Genomic DNA, 13,212 nt, shown 5'->3' with positions numbered 1-13,212 from the left:
ACCATAGAGAGCAGCTCCTAGACCTTATGCCTCCATAGAGATATGTAATGAGAAGAGTTAGAGTGACCCCCCAGTGATCTGGAGGCAGCAGTTTCGAAGCCCCTTGAGACATTCCCCCCCCCTCCCTTCGCACGCAGAGGGCGGAGAATGTGATAAATATATAAACATTGTAATTATTATTCTTTTAACCACACCTGTATCTGCCACCCAGAAGCAAAAGCGAACTACAAAGGATGTGGGAATAGTTCCTGCTCAATAAGAAATCAAGATAGCATTATTATTTTTTTACAAAAGAATGTACTTAAATGGTTTATTGAATATTTACAGGTAAATTATAAACAGATAAAAACATTGGCAGGGTTGTTGTAATAATCTGCAGTTTTGTAAGAGTATATATTTAAAGAAGATGAATAAATGAGTAAATTAAGTTAATTTGGATAGGCAGAAGATATTAAAAACAAATTTAAAGAACCGCAGAAAGAGGGGGAAGGAAGTTTTGAAATGTCAAAATGATGGTAAAATTAGTTAAATGTATAAAATAAGTGAAATGTATGAACTGGAAAAGTATAAATAAAGAAATGGAGAAAAAATAGTTCCTGCTGATTTAGGTCCGATGTGGGATAGAAATGTTTAAAAACATTATTAATTAGCAGCAACATGGATTATTGCAGAGCGACCCGAAGGCTCAGCTGAGGATTTAACCTAGAACTTTCTGCGTGGAAAGCTGGTGGAGATGGTTGTCCAAAGTCAACCCAGAAGTTGAAGCTCCAGGGCGCATCTTCCTTTCAAACTCTATGTGATAGAGACCGTCAGGCCCTGAACGGAAGCAGCCCCGGGGTCCTGCCTATGACGAGGAGCCACCCGAGACAGCGCGAGGACCCCTCTCGGGACTGTCTACCCAAATCGCCTGATTACAAAAAAAACCCTGATGCGCCTCGTTCAGCCCGTCTTATAGCTCAGTTTAATTAGCCGAGAAGGTCGTCTTCGACGGCGGTTGCGGAGAGCTGAGAGGGAAGGGTTCCTATTGGCGAGTCGGGCGTCTTTTAGGGCGCCTAATTCCTTCCCATCAGCCCCCGCGCCGAGCAGCAGCAGGAAGAAGGCGCAGAACCCACGTGTTGGACAAGATGCCCAAGTCCAAGCGGGACAAGAAGGGTGAGTGATGCCGCAGGTCCTCAAGGAGGGTTTCCCTACGCACCTATGTATTTCCCACACACACACACCTATGTATGCCTAGTTTCCAGAGCTTTATGTTTGGAAGCTGTGGCAAGCGGGTGTTGTAAACAAAAATTGCCCTTTCGAGCCCATATAGAGTCCTTACATAGGTTCCCTATTGGTAGGAGAAAATAACAGAGGCCAACCAGAGAATATTGAGAAGCAAAGCAGCTAGTAAGCTTGATCTTTATTGAACTGTTGCAACAGGGTGCTCCCCTCACACGCAGGAAAGGAGGAGGACCCAGAAAAATGGTGTGCAAAGCCTTATAAAGACTTTTGAAATTCCCATCCTGTAGATCAAGACCACCCCCAGAAACTTCAGGCATGCATCACAGAAGGGGTGTAACCTAAGACCACCCCTCAGATACATCATACCTACATCACAGAAAAGACGGTCTAAACAGGTATCTGGGGGGTGGTCTTAGGTTACACCCCTTCTGTGATGTATGTATGATGTTTCTGGGAGTGGTCTTGATCTAGAGGATGGGAATTTCAAAAGTCTATATAAGCCCTTGCACAGCAATTTTGGGGGTCCTCTTCCTCTCCTGTGGGTGAGGGGAGCACCCTGTTGCAACAGATCAATAAAGATCAGGCTTACTAGCTGCTTTGCTTCTCAATATTCTCTGGTTGGCCTCTGTTATTTTCTCCTACCAATAGGGAACCTATGTAAGGACTCTGTAGGGGCTCTTGGATACCCCATAAGGGAAAAGGGCAATTTTTGTTTACAACAGAAGCTATACCTATACTGTATTGCCGTGATATTGTCCCTTATTGTTTTAATGAGGGGGCTGGTGCCATGTTGCTTTTGTTGTGACTTTATGGTTTTGATAGGCTAGGATTAGACTGAGGGGATAGCTCAGTCGGTAGGGCATGAGACAACTTAGTCTCAGGGTCGTGGGTTCAAGCCCCACATTGGTCAAAAGATTCCTGCATTGCAAGGGGGTGGACTAGATGACCGTTGTGGTCCCTTCCAACTCTACAGTTCTATCTGTAGCAGTGGTTCCAAACCTTTTTTGGCCAGGCCCCACCTAAGCATCTCTGAAATCCTGATTCCCCCCCCCCCATGACATGTAATTCTTATTACAGCGGTTCCTCGGGTTACAGACGCTTCAGGTTACAGACTCCGCTAACCCAGAAATAGTACCTCGGGTTAAGAACTTTGCTTCAGGATGAGAACATAAATCGCGCGACGGTGGCAGTGGGAGGCCCCATTAGCTAAAGTGGTGTCTCAGGTTAAGAACGTTTTCAGGTTAAGAATGGACCTCCGGAACGAATTACAGTGGTGCCTCGCAAGACAAAAAGAATCCGTTCTGTGATTCTCTTCGTCTAGCGGTTTTTTCGTCTTGCGAAGCAAGCCCATTGGCGGATTAGCGCAATTAGCAACTTTTAGCAGCTTATCGGATCAGATTATAAGCGGCTTAGCGGCTTAGAAAAAGGGGGGGAGGGGAAAACCCCCGCAGGAACTCGCAAGACATTTTCGTCTTGCAAAGCAAGCCCATAGGAGATTCGTTTTGCGAAGCACCTCCAAAACGGAAAACTCTTTCGTCTAGCGAGTTTTCCGTCTTGCGAGGCATTCGTCTTGCGGGGCACCACTGTAAGTTCTTAACGCTAGGTACATTTGTATTCAGAAAGTGAGCTCCTATTCAAGTGGTAAAGGTAAAGGGACCCCTAACCATTAGGTCCAGTTGTGACCGACACTGGGGTTGTGGCGCTCATCTCACTTTATTGGCCAAGGGAGCCGTGGAGGAAGCCTAAAAGGCCATTAACTGTTAGTAGCTCATTCTCGAATTGCCCCCCTGTGGGGCATGTGCCCCACTTTGGGAACCACGGATTTATAGTGTTGTTGTTTGGATCCGTCTATCTTAGGAGATAGTGGAGGAGTGTGCTTTTGGGGGTGGAGCCACTGGAGAGTTACAGCGCCTGCTGTGGCTGTAGAGATTGATACAGGAGAATCGTATTTTGTTTCAGGTGGGGTAGATGAAGGCACCTGCTTGTGCTGCTCCAGATGCACCAGGCATTTCGTCTCTCTGCGCTCCTCCCAGCAGTCATTCCTTCCATGGTCACTGCTATGGATGCACAGCCTGAGTGCCTGTCTTCAGGCACTGCGGGTCCTTTGCAAAGGATTCCCACACAGCGGAGTTGATGTTGCCAGCCTTGTGTCATGTTTGCAGACATCTTTGTGATGCAGAGTTGGTCTGCCAATGGGTCTGGTGCTGGAAGCTGGCTCCCCAAAGTATCCTGCCATCTTCCATTCTGTGGACATGGCCAAGCAAGCGTGGATGTTGCTGAGACAGGAATGTGAACATGCTAGGAATGGGGGTTTGGAAGAGCACATCTTTGTTTGAAATTCTGTCCTGCCATTCAATACCCAAAATGTGCATGTTTGTATTATAGTTTTAATTCTGTTAATGCTTAATTGTTCTTTAATTATTGTTTCCTACCCCCCTATGTTTTTAGCTGTTCTTATTTCTATCTGCAATCCACCTTAAGTCCCTGTCAGGGAAGAATTCAATGTATAAATAAATATATAATGATAATAGCCTGATTTACCATGACTTCGACAATCCTGCAGGGTAAAGCAATAAGTCAAATATAACACTGAGTGAAATGTCAAGTTTGCACAAACTCCAGGTTTGCTCCGAAACTGCCTTAACTAGGCTCTCCCTGTGGCTGCCCAGCTGGACTGTACCGTATGAGACCGAATCTCTTTCTTTTTCCTTCCAGTCTCCTTGACGAAAACAGCCAAAAAAGGATTAGAAGTTAAACAGAGCTTAATAGAAGAGGTAAGCAACATTGCAAACTATGACTCTGATCCCGTGTGAAAAATTGCTTTGGAGAAAGGGCTTGGGATTATGTCGCAATTTAGAGTCACGTAAATGCAGAGTCTTGAAGGAATTTTTATTTTTCTCCCTGTCTTAGAACAGAAACCACAAAAAGTAAAATGAGGCCATAATATAAAATGGCAGAAGCAATATAATGATAACATAACCACCTCACCCCAAAAACAGAAACGTTAAAGGTCACTTCCTTCATTCTGAATCTTGAAGGCTGTTTCTGTTTAGAGAATATATTCTTCTTACATTCTGACTTCTAAACTTCTTCACCTCCAGCTGCGGAAATGTGTGGACACCTACAAGTATCTCTTTATTTTTTCCATCGCCAACATGCGAAACAACAAACTGAAGGATATTCGGAATGCCTGGAAGCACAGCAGGTAAAAAGAAGAAGTCGGGTTGCCCGTGACTCACTCTCTGACCTGCTTGCAAAACTGTTTGGATTGACTTAGAAAGAAAGAAAAAACACCTTTCAGGGAAAACCTCCGCCTGAACGATGGAGGGCTGTGCATGCTCAGCAGCCATAAGATAATTGTTTAAAAGAGTGGGGGAACTGTCATAGTGGAGGAATGGAGTATCCTGGAAAGGACATGATTCTGAGGTGGGGGGATTGTTGTTGTTATTATTATCATTGTTATTGTTACCATAATCCATTTCTTAGTCACTTTCTACACAACCATCAACAATGTACAGTGGTGCCCCGCAAGACGAATGCCTCGCAAGACGGAAAACTCGCTAGACGAAAGAGTTTTCCGTTTTGGAGGTGCTTCGCAAAACGAATCTCCTATGGGCTTGCTTCGCAAGACGAAAATGTATTGCGAGTTCCTGCGGGTTTTTCCCCCTTCCCCCCCTTTTTTCTAAGCCGCTTATCAGCTGATCCGATAAGCCGCTAATAGCGCTAATCCGCTAATCCGTCAATGGGCTTGCTTCGCAAGACGAAAAAACCGCTAGACGAAGAGAATCACAGAACGGATTCTTTTCGTCTTGCGAGGCACCACTGTAGAATAAAAGCAGTTTAACCACAACACTAGTGAGACATTTAAAGCAAAAGTACCGTATTTTTCGCTCTATAAGACACACCCGACCATAGGACGCTCCTTGTTTTAGAGGGGGAGAACAAGAAAAAAAAAATCTCCCCCTCTCTGCTCAGCGCCCCTTCAGCGAAGTGGCAGGAGCCTCTTCCATTTCTCCTCCCACTTGGCTGAAGGGGCACTGCGCAGCTCTCCCTCTCTGCTGAAGCCAGGAGAGTCTTGCTCTCCCAGCTTCAGCAAAAGGAACCTGAAGCCTCTGTAGCACAGCAGGACCCCGCGCTGCACTCTGGAGGCTTGAGGTGGCTATCCCTGAAGCCTGGAGAGCAAAAGGGGTCGGTGTGCACCGACCCCTCTCTCTCCAGGCTTCAGCGAAGGCAACACGAAGCCTCCGGAGCGTGGAGGGAGCGCTCCCTCTGTGCTTCGGAGGCTTCGCGTTGCTATCGCTGAAGCCAAGGAGCCTGCATTCGCTCCATAGGACACACACTCATTTCCCCTTAATTTTTGGAGGGGAAAAAGTGCATCCTATAGAGCGAAAAATATGGTAATACAATACAGAATAGTCACCCATGGTAGAGACATCCAGTCATCCGGCTTGGAAAGCTTGTCGCAACAAAAATGTATTCAATCATTTCTGGAAATTCCTGCTAGAGAGTGCCAACTATATCTTGACCAGGATGCTGTATTGCAGAACAAGGGCAGCCACAGTAAAGGCCCTGAGTTACTCAGAGCAGGCTATTGAGATCATTGGCACTTGCAGAAGAGACTCCCACATCCCACAGTGATCTGCTCCTTAAATCTACTTAATCCATGGATTATTGTCTGCATTGCTGACTTAAATATACTCCCAAAACAAGTTAGCTAAGTGTTCGTTGAGTAAGAGCATGTTGGTGTGAAATGTTTGATATTGGGGTCTCCTCCTGCAATAGATTTGACCGATTGATTACCTTTTTTGCAGGATATTCTTCGGGAAAAACAAAGTGATGATGGTGGCCTTAGGACGGAGCCCAGCCGACGAATACAAAGATAATTTACACCAGGTGGGGTGTCTGGCGTGTAAACACTTTCACCAATGACTTCTGCAACTTAGATTCTGCGTGTGACGAATTAGGGGCACGCAGTGAATATTTCCCTATTATCTCCATTCTCCTTTCGTTTTCCAGGTCAGTAAGCATCTGCGGGGAGAGGTCGGGCTTCTCTTCACCAATCGCACCAAAGAGGAAGTTGCAGAGTAAGCCTTTCCGAGTCGCTTCTGTCGCTATAACGTTAGGGGATAACATCTTGCTTGTGAACATTGGAAGACTCAGGATAGATAGATAAGATAGATAGATAGATAGAATACCCCGCCCTTCCCAGTTCAAAAACCGGGCTCAGGGCGGCTAACAACAAATTTAAAACACTTAATTGTAAAAGCAGCATAAAATACAGTATAAAAACATGAATAACAATAAAATTCAAAGTTCAGAAATCAATTTAGGGGAAATCCATCTATAATCACCAGGGCTAGCTGGCTGAACTTGTCCTACTTGCTCCCCTGGCGAGGAGGCCAGGGGAGAATTAGCTGTGGGGTCTCAGAGCGGGTGATCTTCATAATAGGGGAGGGCGAGGGAAGAGAAGGGAAATAAAAGATGAGGCTGAATTCAAATTAAAGTCCAGGCGGAATAGCTCTGTCTTACAGGCCAGACGGAAGGAGGTAAATCCTGAAGGGCCCTAGTCTCATGGGACAGAGCATTCCACCAGGTCGGAGCCATCACTGAAAAGGCCCTGGCCCTGGTGGAGGATAGCCTGACTTCCTTAGGGCCCAGGACCTCTAAACTATGGTTATTCATGGACCTTAAGGTCCTCTGCGGGGCATATCAAGAGAGGCGGTCCCGTAAATACGAGCCCTAAGAAAGTACTTCACATGGCACACAGTTAACCTGTGGAGCTCGCTCCCACAGGGGGAAGTGATGCCCACCAACTTTAAGGTGGCTTTAAGAGAGGATTGGACTAATTCATTGAGGAGGAGGAGGAGAAGATGGCTATCAATGCCTACTAGCCATGATGGCTTGGCTCTGCCTCCACATGTCGGACGCAGCAATTCTCCTGAATACCAGTTGCTGGAAATCGCAGGAGGGGAGAGGGCTCTGGTGCTCAGGTCTTGCTAGCTAGCTTCCCACAGGCAACTGTTCAGCCACTGTGAGAACAGGATGCTGGACTAGACGTCTGTTGGCCTGATGCAGCAACAGGGTCCTCCTTATGTTCTATAAACAGATAGGAACAGGAAGCTGGAATATGTCATAATTCTTGATACAGTGGTGCCCCGCAAGACGAATGCCTCGCAAGACGGAAAACCCACAAGACGAAAGGGTTTTCCGTTTTGGAGGCACTTCGCAAGACAAATTTCCCTATGGGCTTGCTTCGCAAGAAGAAAGCCCATAGGGAAATCTCCGGGGACCTCTTTTAAATGCTGGTGGTGGGGAGCAAAGCCTTTCCCCCCCTCCGGCCTTCAGAAGAGGTCCAGGAAGGCCGGCGGGGGCCGAAAGGCTTTGCTCCCCACCGCCAGCATTTTAAAAGCAGTCCGGGATAGCAGGGAAGCGCTTCCCGCTATCGCGGACGGCTTTTGAAGGCAGGCGGGGGGGAGCAAAGACTTTCGCCCCCCGCACGCCTTCAGAAGAGGTCCTGGACCTCTTCTGAAGGCGGGCGGGGGGGGCGAAAGTCTTTGCTCCCCCCTGCCTGCCTTCCCGGGAGAGCGGAGAAAGGCAGTGCCTTTCTCCGCTGTCCCGGACGGCTTTTGAAGGCAGGCGGGGGGGGCAAAGACTTTCGCCCCCCGCCCGCGTTCAGAAGAGGTCCAGGACCTCTTCTGAAGGCGGGCGGGAGGCAAAAGTCTTTGTCCCCCCTGCCTGCCTTCCCAGGGGCTTTTACATCGCCCCGGACAGCGGAGAAGTCGTCCGCTGTCCCGGGCGATTTTAAAATGCCGCCCGCCAGCATTTTAAGATCGCCCCGGACAGCGGAGAAGTCCTCCGCTGTTCCGGGGTTTTTTAAAATGCTGGGGGTGGGAAGAAAAGCCCTTGTCCCCCCCCCCCCAGCCTTCAGAAGAGGTCGGGGGACAGACTGTCCCCGGACCTGGTCTGAAGACGGTTTCCATAGGAACGCATTAATTGATTTTCAATGCATTCCTATGGGAAACCGTGCATCGCAAGACAAAAACTCGCAAGAAGAAAAAACTTGCGGAATGAATTAATTTCGTCTTGCGAGGCACCACTGTACTGTAATATGGAATACAGTGGACGCTCGGGTTGTGAACGTGATCCGTGCGGGATGCACTTTCGCAACCCCGTCTGCGCACGCGTGGGTTGCAATTCGGCGCTTCTGCGCATGCGCGAATGCCAAAACCCGGAAGCAACCCGTTCTGGTACTTCCGGGTTTCGGCAGTCTGCAGCCTGAAGCGGACGCAACATGAGGTATGACTGTATGTAATTGAAGAAGAGTTTGGATTTGATATCCCGCTTTATCAGTACCCAAAGGAGTCTCAAAGCGGCTAACATTCTCCTTTCCCTTCCTCCCCCACAACAAACACTCTGTGAGGTGAGTGGGGCTGAGAGACTTCAGAGAAGTGTGACTGGCCCAAGGTCACCCAGCAGCTGCATGTGGAGGAGCGGGGAAGCGAACCCAGTTCCCCAGATTACGAATCTACCGCTCTTAACCACTACACCACACTGGCTCTTATGTTTTCCATTTTGGCTCTTACGTTTTCCATTTTGATTGCCGGTTGTTGTTGTTTTTGTATTGTAAGCCACTTTGAGTGTTCTTTCCTTAGAAAAGCAGCGTATAAATATTAAATCCAGATTCCAAGGTTTTGCAAACAGCTAAGCTTAATAGATTTGTCGCTTCCTTCCCTTCCCCAGGTGGTTCTCTCAGTTTAAAGAGAACGACTTCGCCCGAGCCGGGAACAAAGCAACCTTCACCGTCAATCTGGATATGGGGCCCTTAGAACAGTTTCCCCACTCCATGGAGCCACAGCTGCGGCAGCTGGGACTCCCGACGGCGCTGAAAAAAGGTGGGCGATGTGTCCCGGAGTTAACCTGTGGAACTCCTTTCCACAGGAGGCAGTGATGGCCACCAACTTGGATGGCTTTAAAAGAGGATGAGACACATTCATGGAGGAACAGAGGGTGCACATGTGTTCGAATCCTGCTTGCTGGTTTCCCCTAATGGGCTCCTGGTTGGCCACTGTGACAATCAGAGCCTAGACTGGATGGGGCGCTGCTCTGACCCAGCAAGCTCTTTTTACATTCTTATGCGCACACTATTGGAAATAGCTTAGCCGTGCATTAACGTGGACCCAAGAGAAAAGCACTATGTATGTGAGTCTCCTTTCGCGTTAGCATGATTTATTTGGCTGTCCTCACTTCCCTGCATCGTGACAGTGAAAAATTCCCACGTTCGTTTTCCATCAGCTCAGCACAGGGAAACGAGGATTTACACAACAACGTAAGAAAGTAAATTATAAGCAATTCCGTCTGGTTTTTTTAAATCTTTCTATGCAATAAATTGAAGCCTCTTTAAAAAGCCCTGTTACCTGTTACTGCTTTTAACTGCCCACAGCCTTTTCCTTCTGTGTTGCTTCATTGACAAATAGAGAATCCAATTTATTTCTTCCTTTGCAGTCCTAATAATAATAATTAAGATGAAAGGTACGAACTTTAAAATCTATTTTAAGAGCAGTTATTCAGTGCCCGAGCCAATAATATTCTCTTGCTCTAGAACAGGGTTTCCCAAACTTGGGTCTCCAACTGTTTTGGGGCTACCATTCCCATCATCCCTGACCACTGGTCCTGGTTAGCTAGGGATGATGGGATTTGTAGTCCAATAACAGTTTGGGACCCAAGTTTGGGAAACCCTGCTCTAGAAGCTTATCACCTCCCCAAAGAGATGTCTTTCCCCCTGTACAGTGATGAATGTCTTCTTCAGGACATCTGAAGCTGTGCCCTTCGACCCCCCCTGCCCACAAGGGAGTTAGGTGGTCAGACTTATCTTCTAACTTCCTCTCTTCACCGCAGAGTTATGTCTGCTAGCAGACGATATATTGGTTCGTCATAGATCCAACCGAAAGTCCTGGTGTGTGGGGGTCTCCTGATCATATGCAGAGGGTCAATTCTGCCCCCTCTTCAGCAGACACTCATGCCTTCCTCTTGTCTTTCAGGCTGGGAGGAGGGTGGCCTCTTCCCAGATAGCTTGTGCTGATAGGAACTTTGTCAATTGCATAGCTGTCAACTTTCAGATTTGAAAATAAGGGATCAGCAGCCGCGAAAATAAGGGATCAGCAGCCTCACCTGTCCCGGGGAGCCTCAAAAATAAGGGATCAGCAGCCTCACCTGTCCCGGGGACAGTCTACGGGATACCTAACAATCCAGGATAGCAGCGGGAAACGGCACTGGAATAAGGGTATTTTCCACCAAAAAAGGGAAGGTTGACAGCTAGGCGGCTGCCGAAAGCTCTGAACACCTTCTCTGCAAGGAAGCAAAAAAAAAATCCTTTCCTCCACATCCTCTGCCAGCCTTCCACCCATTTCTGGAACCCTGATTTGTACCAGCAATGCTTCCTGAGCTCCAGCCAGCATGGCCAGGTTATGGGCCAATTGACTTCTATAAGCCAATTCCCTCTGGCCACTTCCCCTCCTAATCTTCCTCTCTTGTTTGCAGGAGTGGTGACCTTAATCTCGGATTACGAGGTCTGCAAAGAGGGGAGCATCCTGACCCCGGAACAAGCACGTATCCTGGTGAGCAAGTGGCAAAGAACACGGGGTGGATTCCTCAACTGAGGGATTTCCTAGGCCTGGGGGGGTGTGTCTTTGATTGCTGCTGTGCAACGCGTCTTCCTTACAGGTCGACGCGTCGAAGCTTGAAGTCAATGAATCTCATCCCCGTAGACTTTGGTGCTTTACTGCAAGAGACAGCACGGTGTAGTGGTTAGAGCAGTGTTTCCTCAAACTTCTGCAGTTGGGCTACAATTCCCATCATCCCTGATAGTTGGGGATGATGGGAGTTGTAGTCCAACAACAGCCAGGGACCCAGGTTTGAGAAACACTGGGTTAGAGCGTTGGACTAGGAACTGGGAGACCAGGGTTCGACTCCCCCCTTGGCCATGAAGCATAATGGAGGTGACCTCAGGCCAATCACTGTCTTCTCTCAGCCTAACCCTCCCTCACAGGGTTGTTGTGGAGATTACATGAGGGCAGAGGGAGAACCATGTATGCCCCCCTGAGCCCCGTGGAGAAAAAGTTGGGCTGTAAATATAATAAATACTGCTACCTCTTCCGCTGTCTGGGATGTGGGTGGCGCTGTGGGTTAAACCACAGAGCCTAGGACTTGCTGATCAGAAGGTCGGCAGTTCGAATCCCCGCGACGGGGTGAGCTCCCGTTGCTCAGTCCCTGCTCCTGCCAACCTAGCAGTTCAAAAGCACGTCAGAGTGCAAGTAGATAAATAGGTACCGCTCCAGTGGGAAGGTAAATGGCGTTTCCGTGTGCTGCTCTGGTTCGCCAGAAGCGGCTTAGTCATGCTGGCCACATGACCCAGAAGCTGTACACCGGCTCCCTCGGCCAATAAAGCGAGATGAGCGCCGCAACCCCAGAGTCGGTCACGACGGGACCTAATGGTCAGGGGTCCCTTTACCTTTACTTCTGCTGTCTAGTCTCCTCCCACTTCTGTCCTTTTCTCATGGAGAGGAAGACTGGCTCACTTCAGAACCACGTCATACTTGTTTCAAGTTGCTAGACCTCATTGTTTGGGTAGAGTCCCAGAAGCGGAAACCTGGGAAACTGCCCAGAGAAGAAGCCCACCCTCAACTACAGGAAATGTAGCTCTTGTGCTAGGCGAATAAGATACAGATTTAGGTACAAAGAGAAGGCAGTTTTGTGTGTTTTGTTTCTTGGCATAAACAGCTGTGGCTGAGGACATTGGGCACGGCGATCACTTTTCTCTTTTGTTTCAGAAACTCTTTGGGTACACGATGGCAGAGTTCAAGGTGACGATCAGGAGTGTGTGGAATGCCGAGACGGGAGACTTTGAGCTGCTGGCCGAAGAGGGAGAGGACGTCACAGAAGGGATGGAAGAGGAGGAGGAAAAGGATAACTGTGATGAGGATGACAATTAGGCAGGAGCAGGATTGTTCCTATAGGACTAAGCTGCTCACCTAAGGACTTTATTTATCATATTTTTATATATAGATATAAACCTGTATGAAGAACTTTTTAAGTTTTGGTCTGTTTCCTTTACACACCATTTAAAACCCCCAATTTGGATAAATCCAAGCTGTGTCCATAGCTTAGCAGAGCAACTCCTTGGCATGCAGAATAATAATAATAATAATAATAATAATAATAATAATAATAATAATAATAATAATAATTATTTTTATTTATATCCTGCCCTCCCCAGCCGAAGCCGAGCTCAGAGCGGCTAACATCAAATGTATAACACATTAACATAAAATCAGACAATCAATTAAAATACATCCTCAAATCAGATCAGGATCAGAATAAAATCCAATCAGATGGCAACCCGCAGATTAGGGTTGGGGACCTTAAATGCTCACCAGGCCCAACTGTTTGTGCTGAACTTATATGGGCCTGTGAGAAAAATTGGGAGGCAACTTTCATGCAAGTTCTTATGAAAGGGAAGAGGGAGTCAGACTGAACCCCGACCAAAGGCCTGGCAGAACAGCTCCGCCTTGCAGGCCCTGTGGAAAGATGTCAAGTCCCGCAGGGCCCTAGTCTCTTGTGACAGAGCGTTCCACCAGATCGGGGCCACAGCCGAAAAAGCCCTGGCTCTAGTTGAGGCCAGCCTAACTTCTCTGTGGCCTGGGACCTCCAAGATGTTTTTATTTGAAGACCGTAAGTTCCTCTATGGGACATACCAGGAGAGGCGGTCCCGTAGGTACGAGGGTCCTAGGCCGTATAGGGCTTTGAAGGTTAAAACCAGCACCTTAAACCTGATCCTGTACTCCACCGGGAGCCAGTGTAGCTGGTATAGCACCAGGTGAATGTGATCCCGCAGCGAGGACCCCGTAAGGAGTCTCGCCTTGGCATTCTGCATCCACTGGAGTTTCTGGGTCAGTCTCAAGGGCAGCCCCACGTAGAGCGAGTTACAATAATCCA

General features: G+C 48.0%; 1 protein-coding gene and 1 long non-coding RNA gene across 2 annotated transcripts; one reads left to right on the top strand and one right to left on the bottom strand.

The window, feature by feature from the left end:
- The first annotated feature begins 933 nt into the window (after positions 1-933).
- Positions 934-12,310, top strand: MRTO4 (MRT4 homolog, ribosome maturation factor). Its single transcript, XM_083512722.1, has 8 exons — positions 934-1,152; positions 3,937-3,995; positions 4,323-4,426; positions 6,033-6,114; positions 6,238-6,305; positions 8,962-9,113; positions 10,759-10,835; positions 12,048-12,310. The coding sequence occupies exons 1-8, from the start codon at positions 1,125-1,127 to the stop codon at positions 12,207-12,209; spliced, it is 732 nt and encodes a 243-aa protein (XP_083368848.1). The 5' UTR covers positions 934-1,124; the 3' UTR covers positions 12,210-12,310.
- On the bottom strand, positions 9,431-10,752 carry LOC310711201. The gene is made up of 2 exons (XR_014528378.1): positions 10,432-10,752; positions 9,431-10,389 (listed from the first exon to the last, which is right to left on the bottom strand). It is a non-coding gene; the product is annotated as an uncharacterized lncRNA (long non-coding RNA).
- Positions 12,311-13,212: the final 902 nt, after the last annotated feature.

This window comes from Podarcis liolepis, assembly GCF_965112155.1.
Source record: "Podarcis liolepis genome assembly, chromosome: 7".
Classification (NCBI taxonomy): Eukaryota; Metazoa; Chordata; class Lepidosauria; order Squamata; family Lacertidae; genus Podarcis; species Podarcis liolepis.
The sequence above is the reverse complement of the archived record's forward strand: the minus strand, read 5'-3'. Positions and strand labels throughout refer to the sequence as shown.

Coding starts and splice junctions, on each gene's coding strand:
- MRTO4 (XM_083512722.1), top strand. CDS start 1,125: ATGCCCAAGTCCAAGCGGGACAAGAAGG. Junction 6,306..8,961: donor ACCAAAGAGGAAGTTGCAGA/GTAAGCCTTTCC, acceptor TCCCTTCCCCAG/GTGGTTCTCTCAGTTTAAAG. Junction 10,836..12,047: donor CGGAACAAGCACGTATCCTG/GTGAGCAAGTGG, acceptor CTTTTGTTTCAG/AAACTCTTTGGGTACACGAT.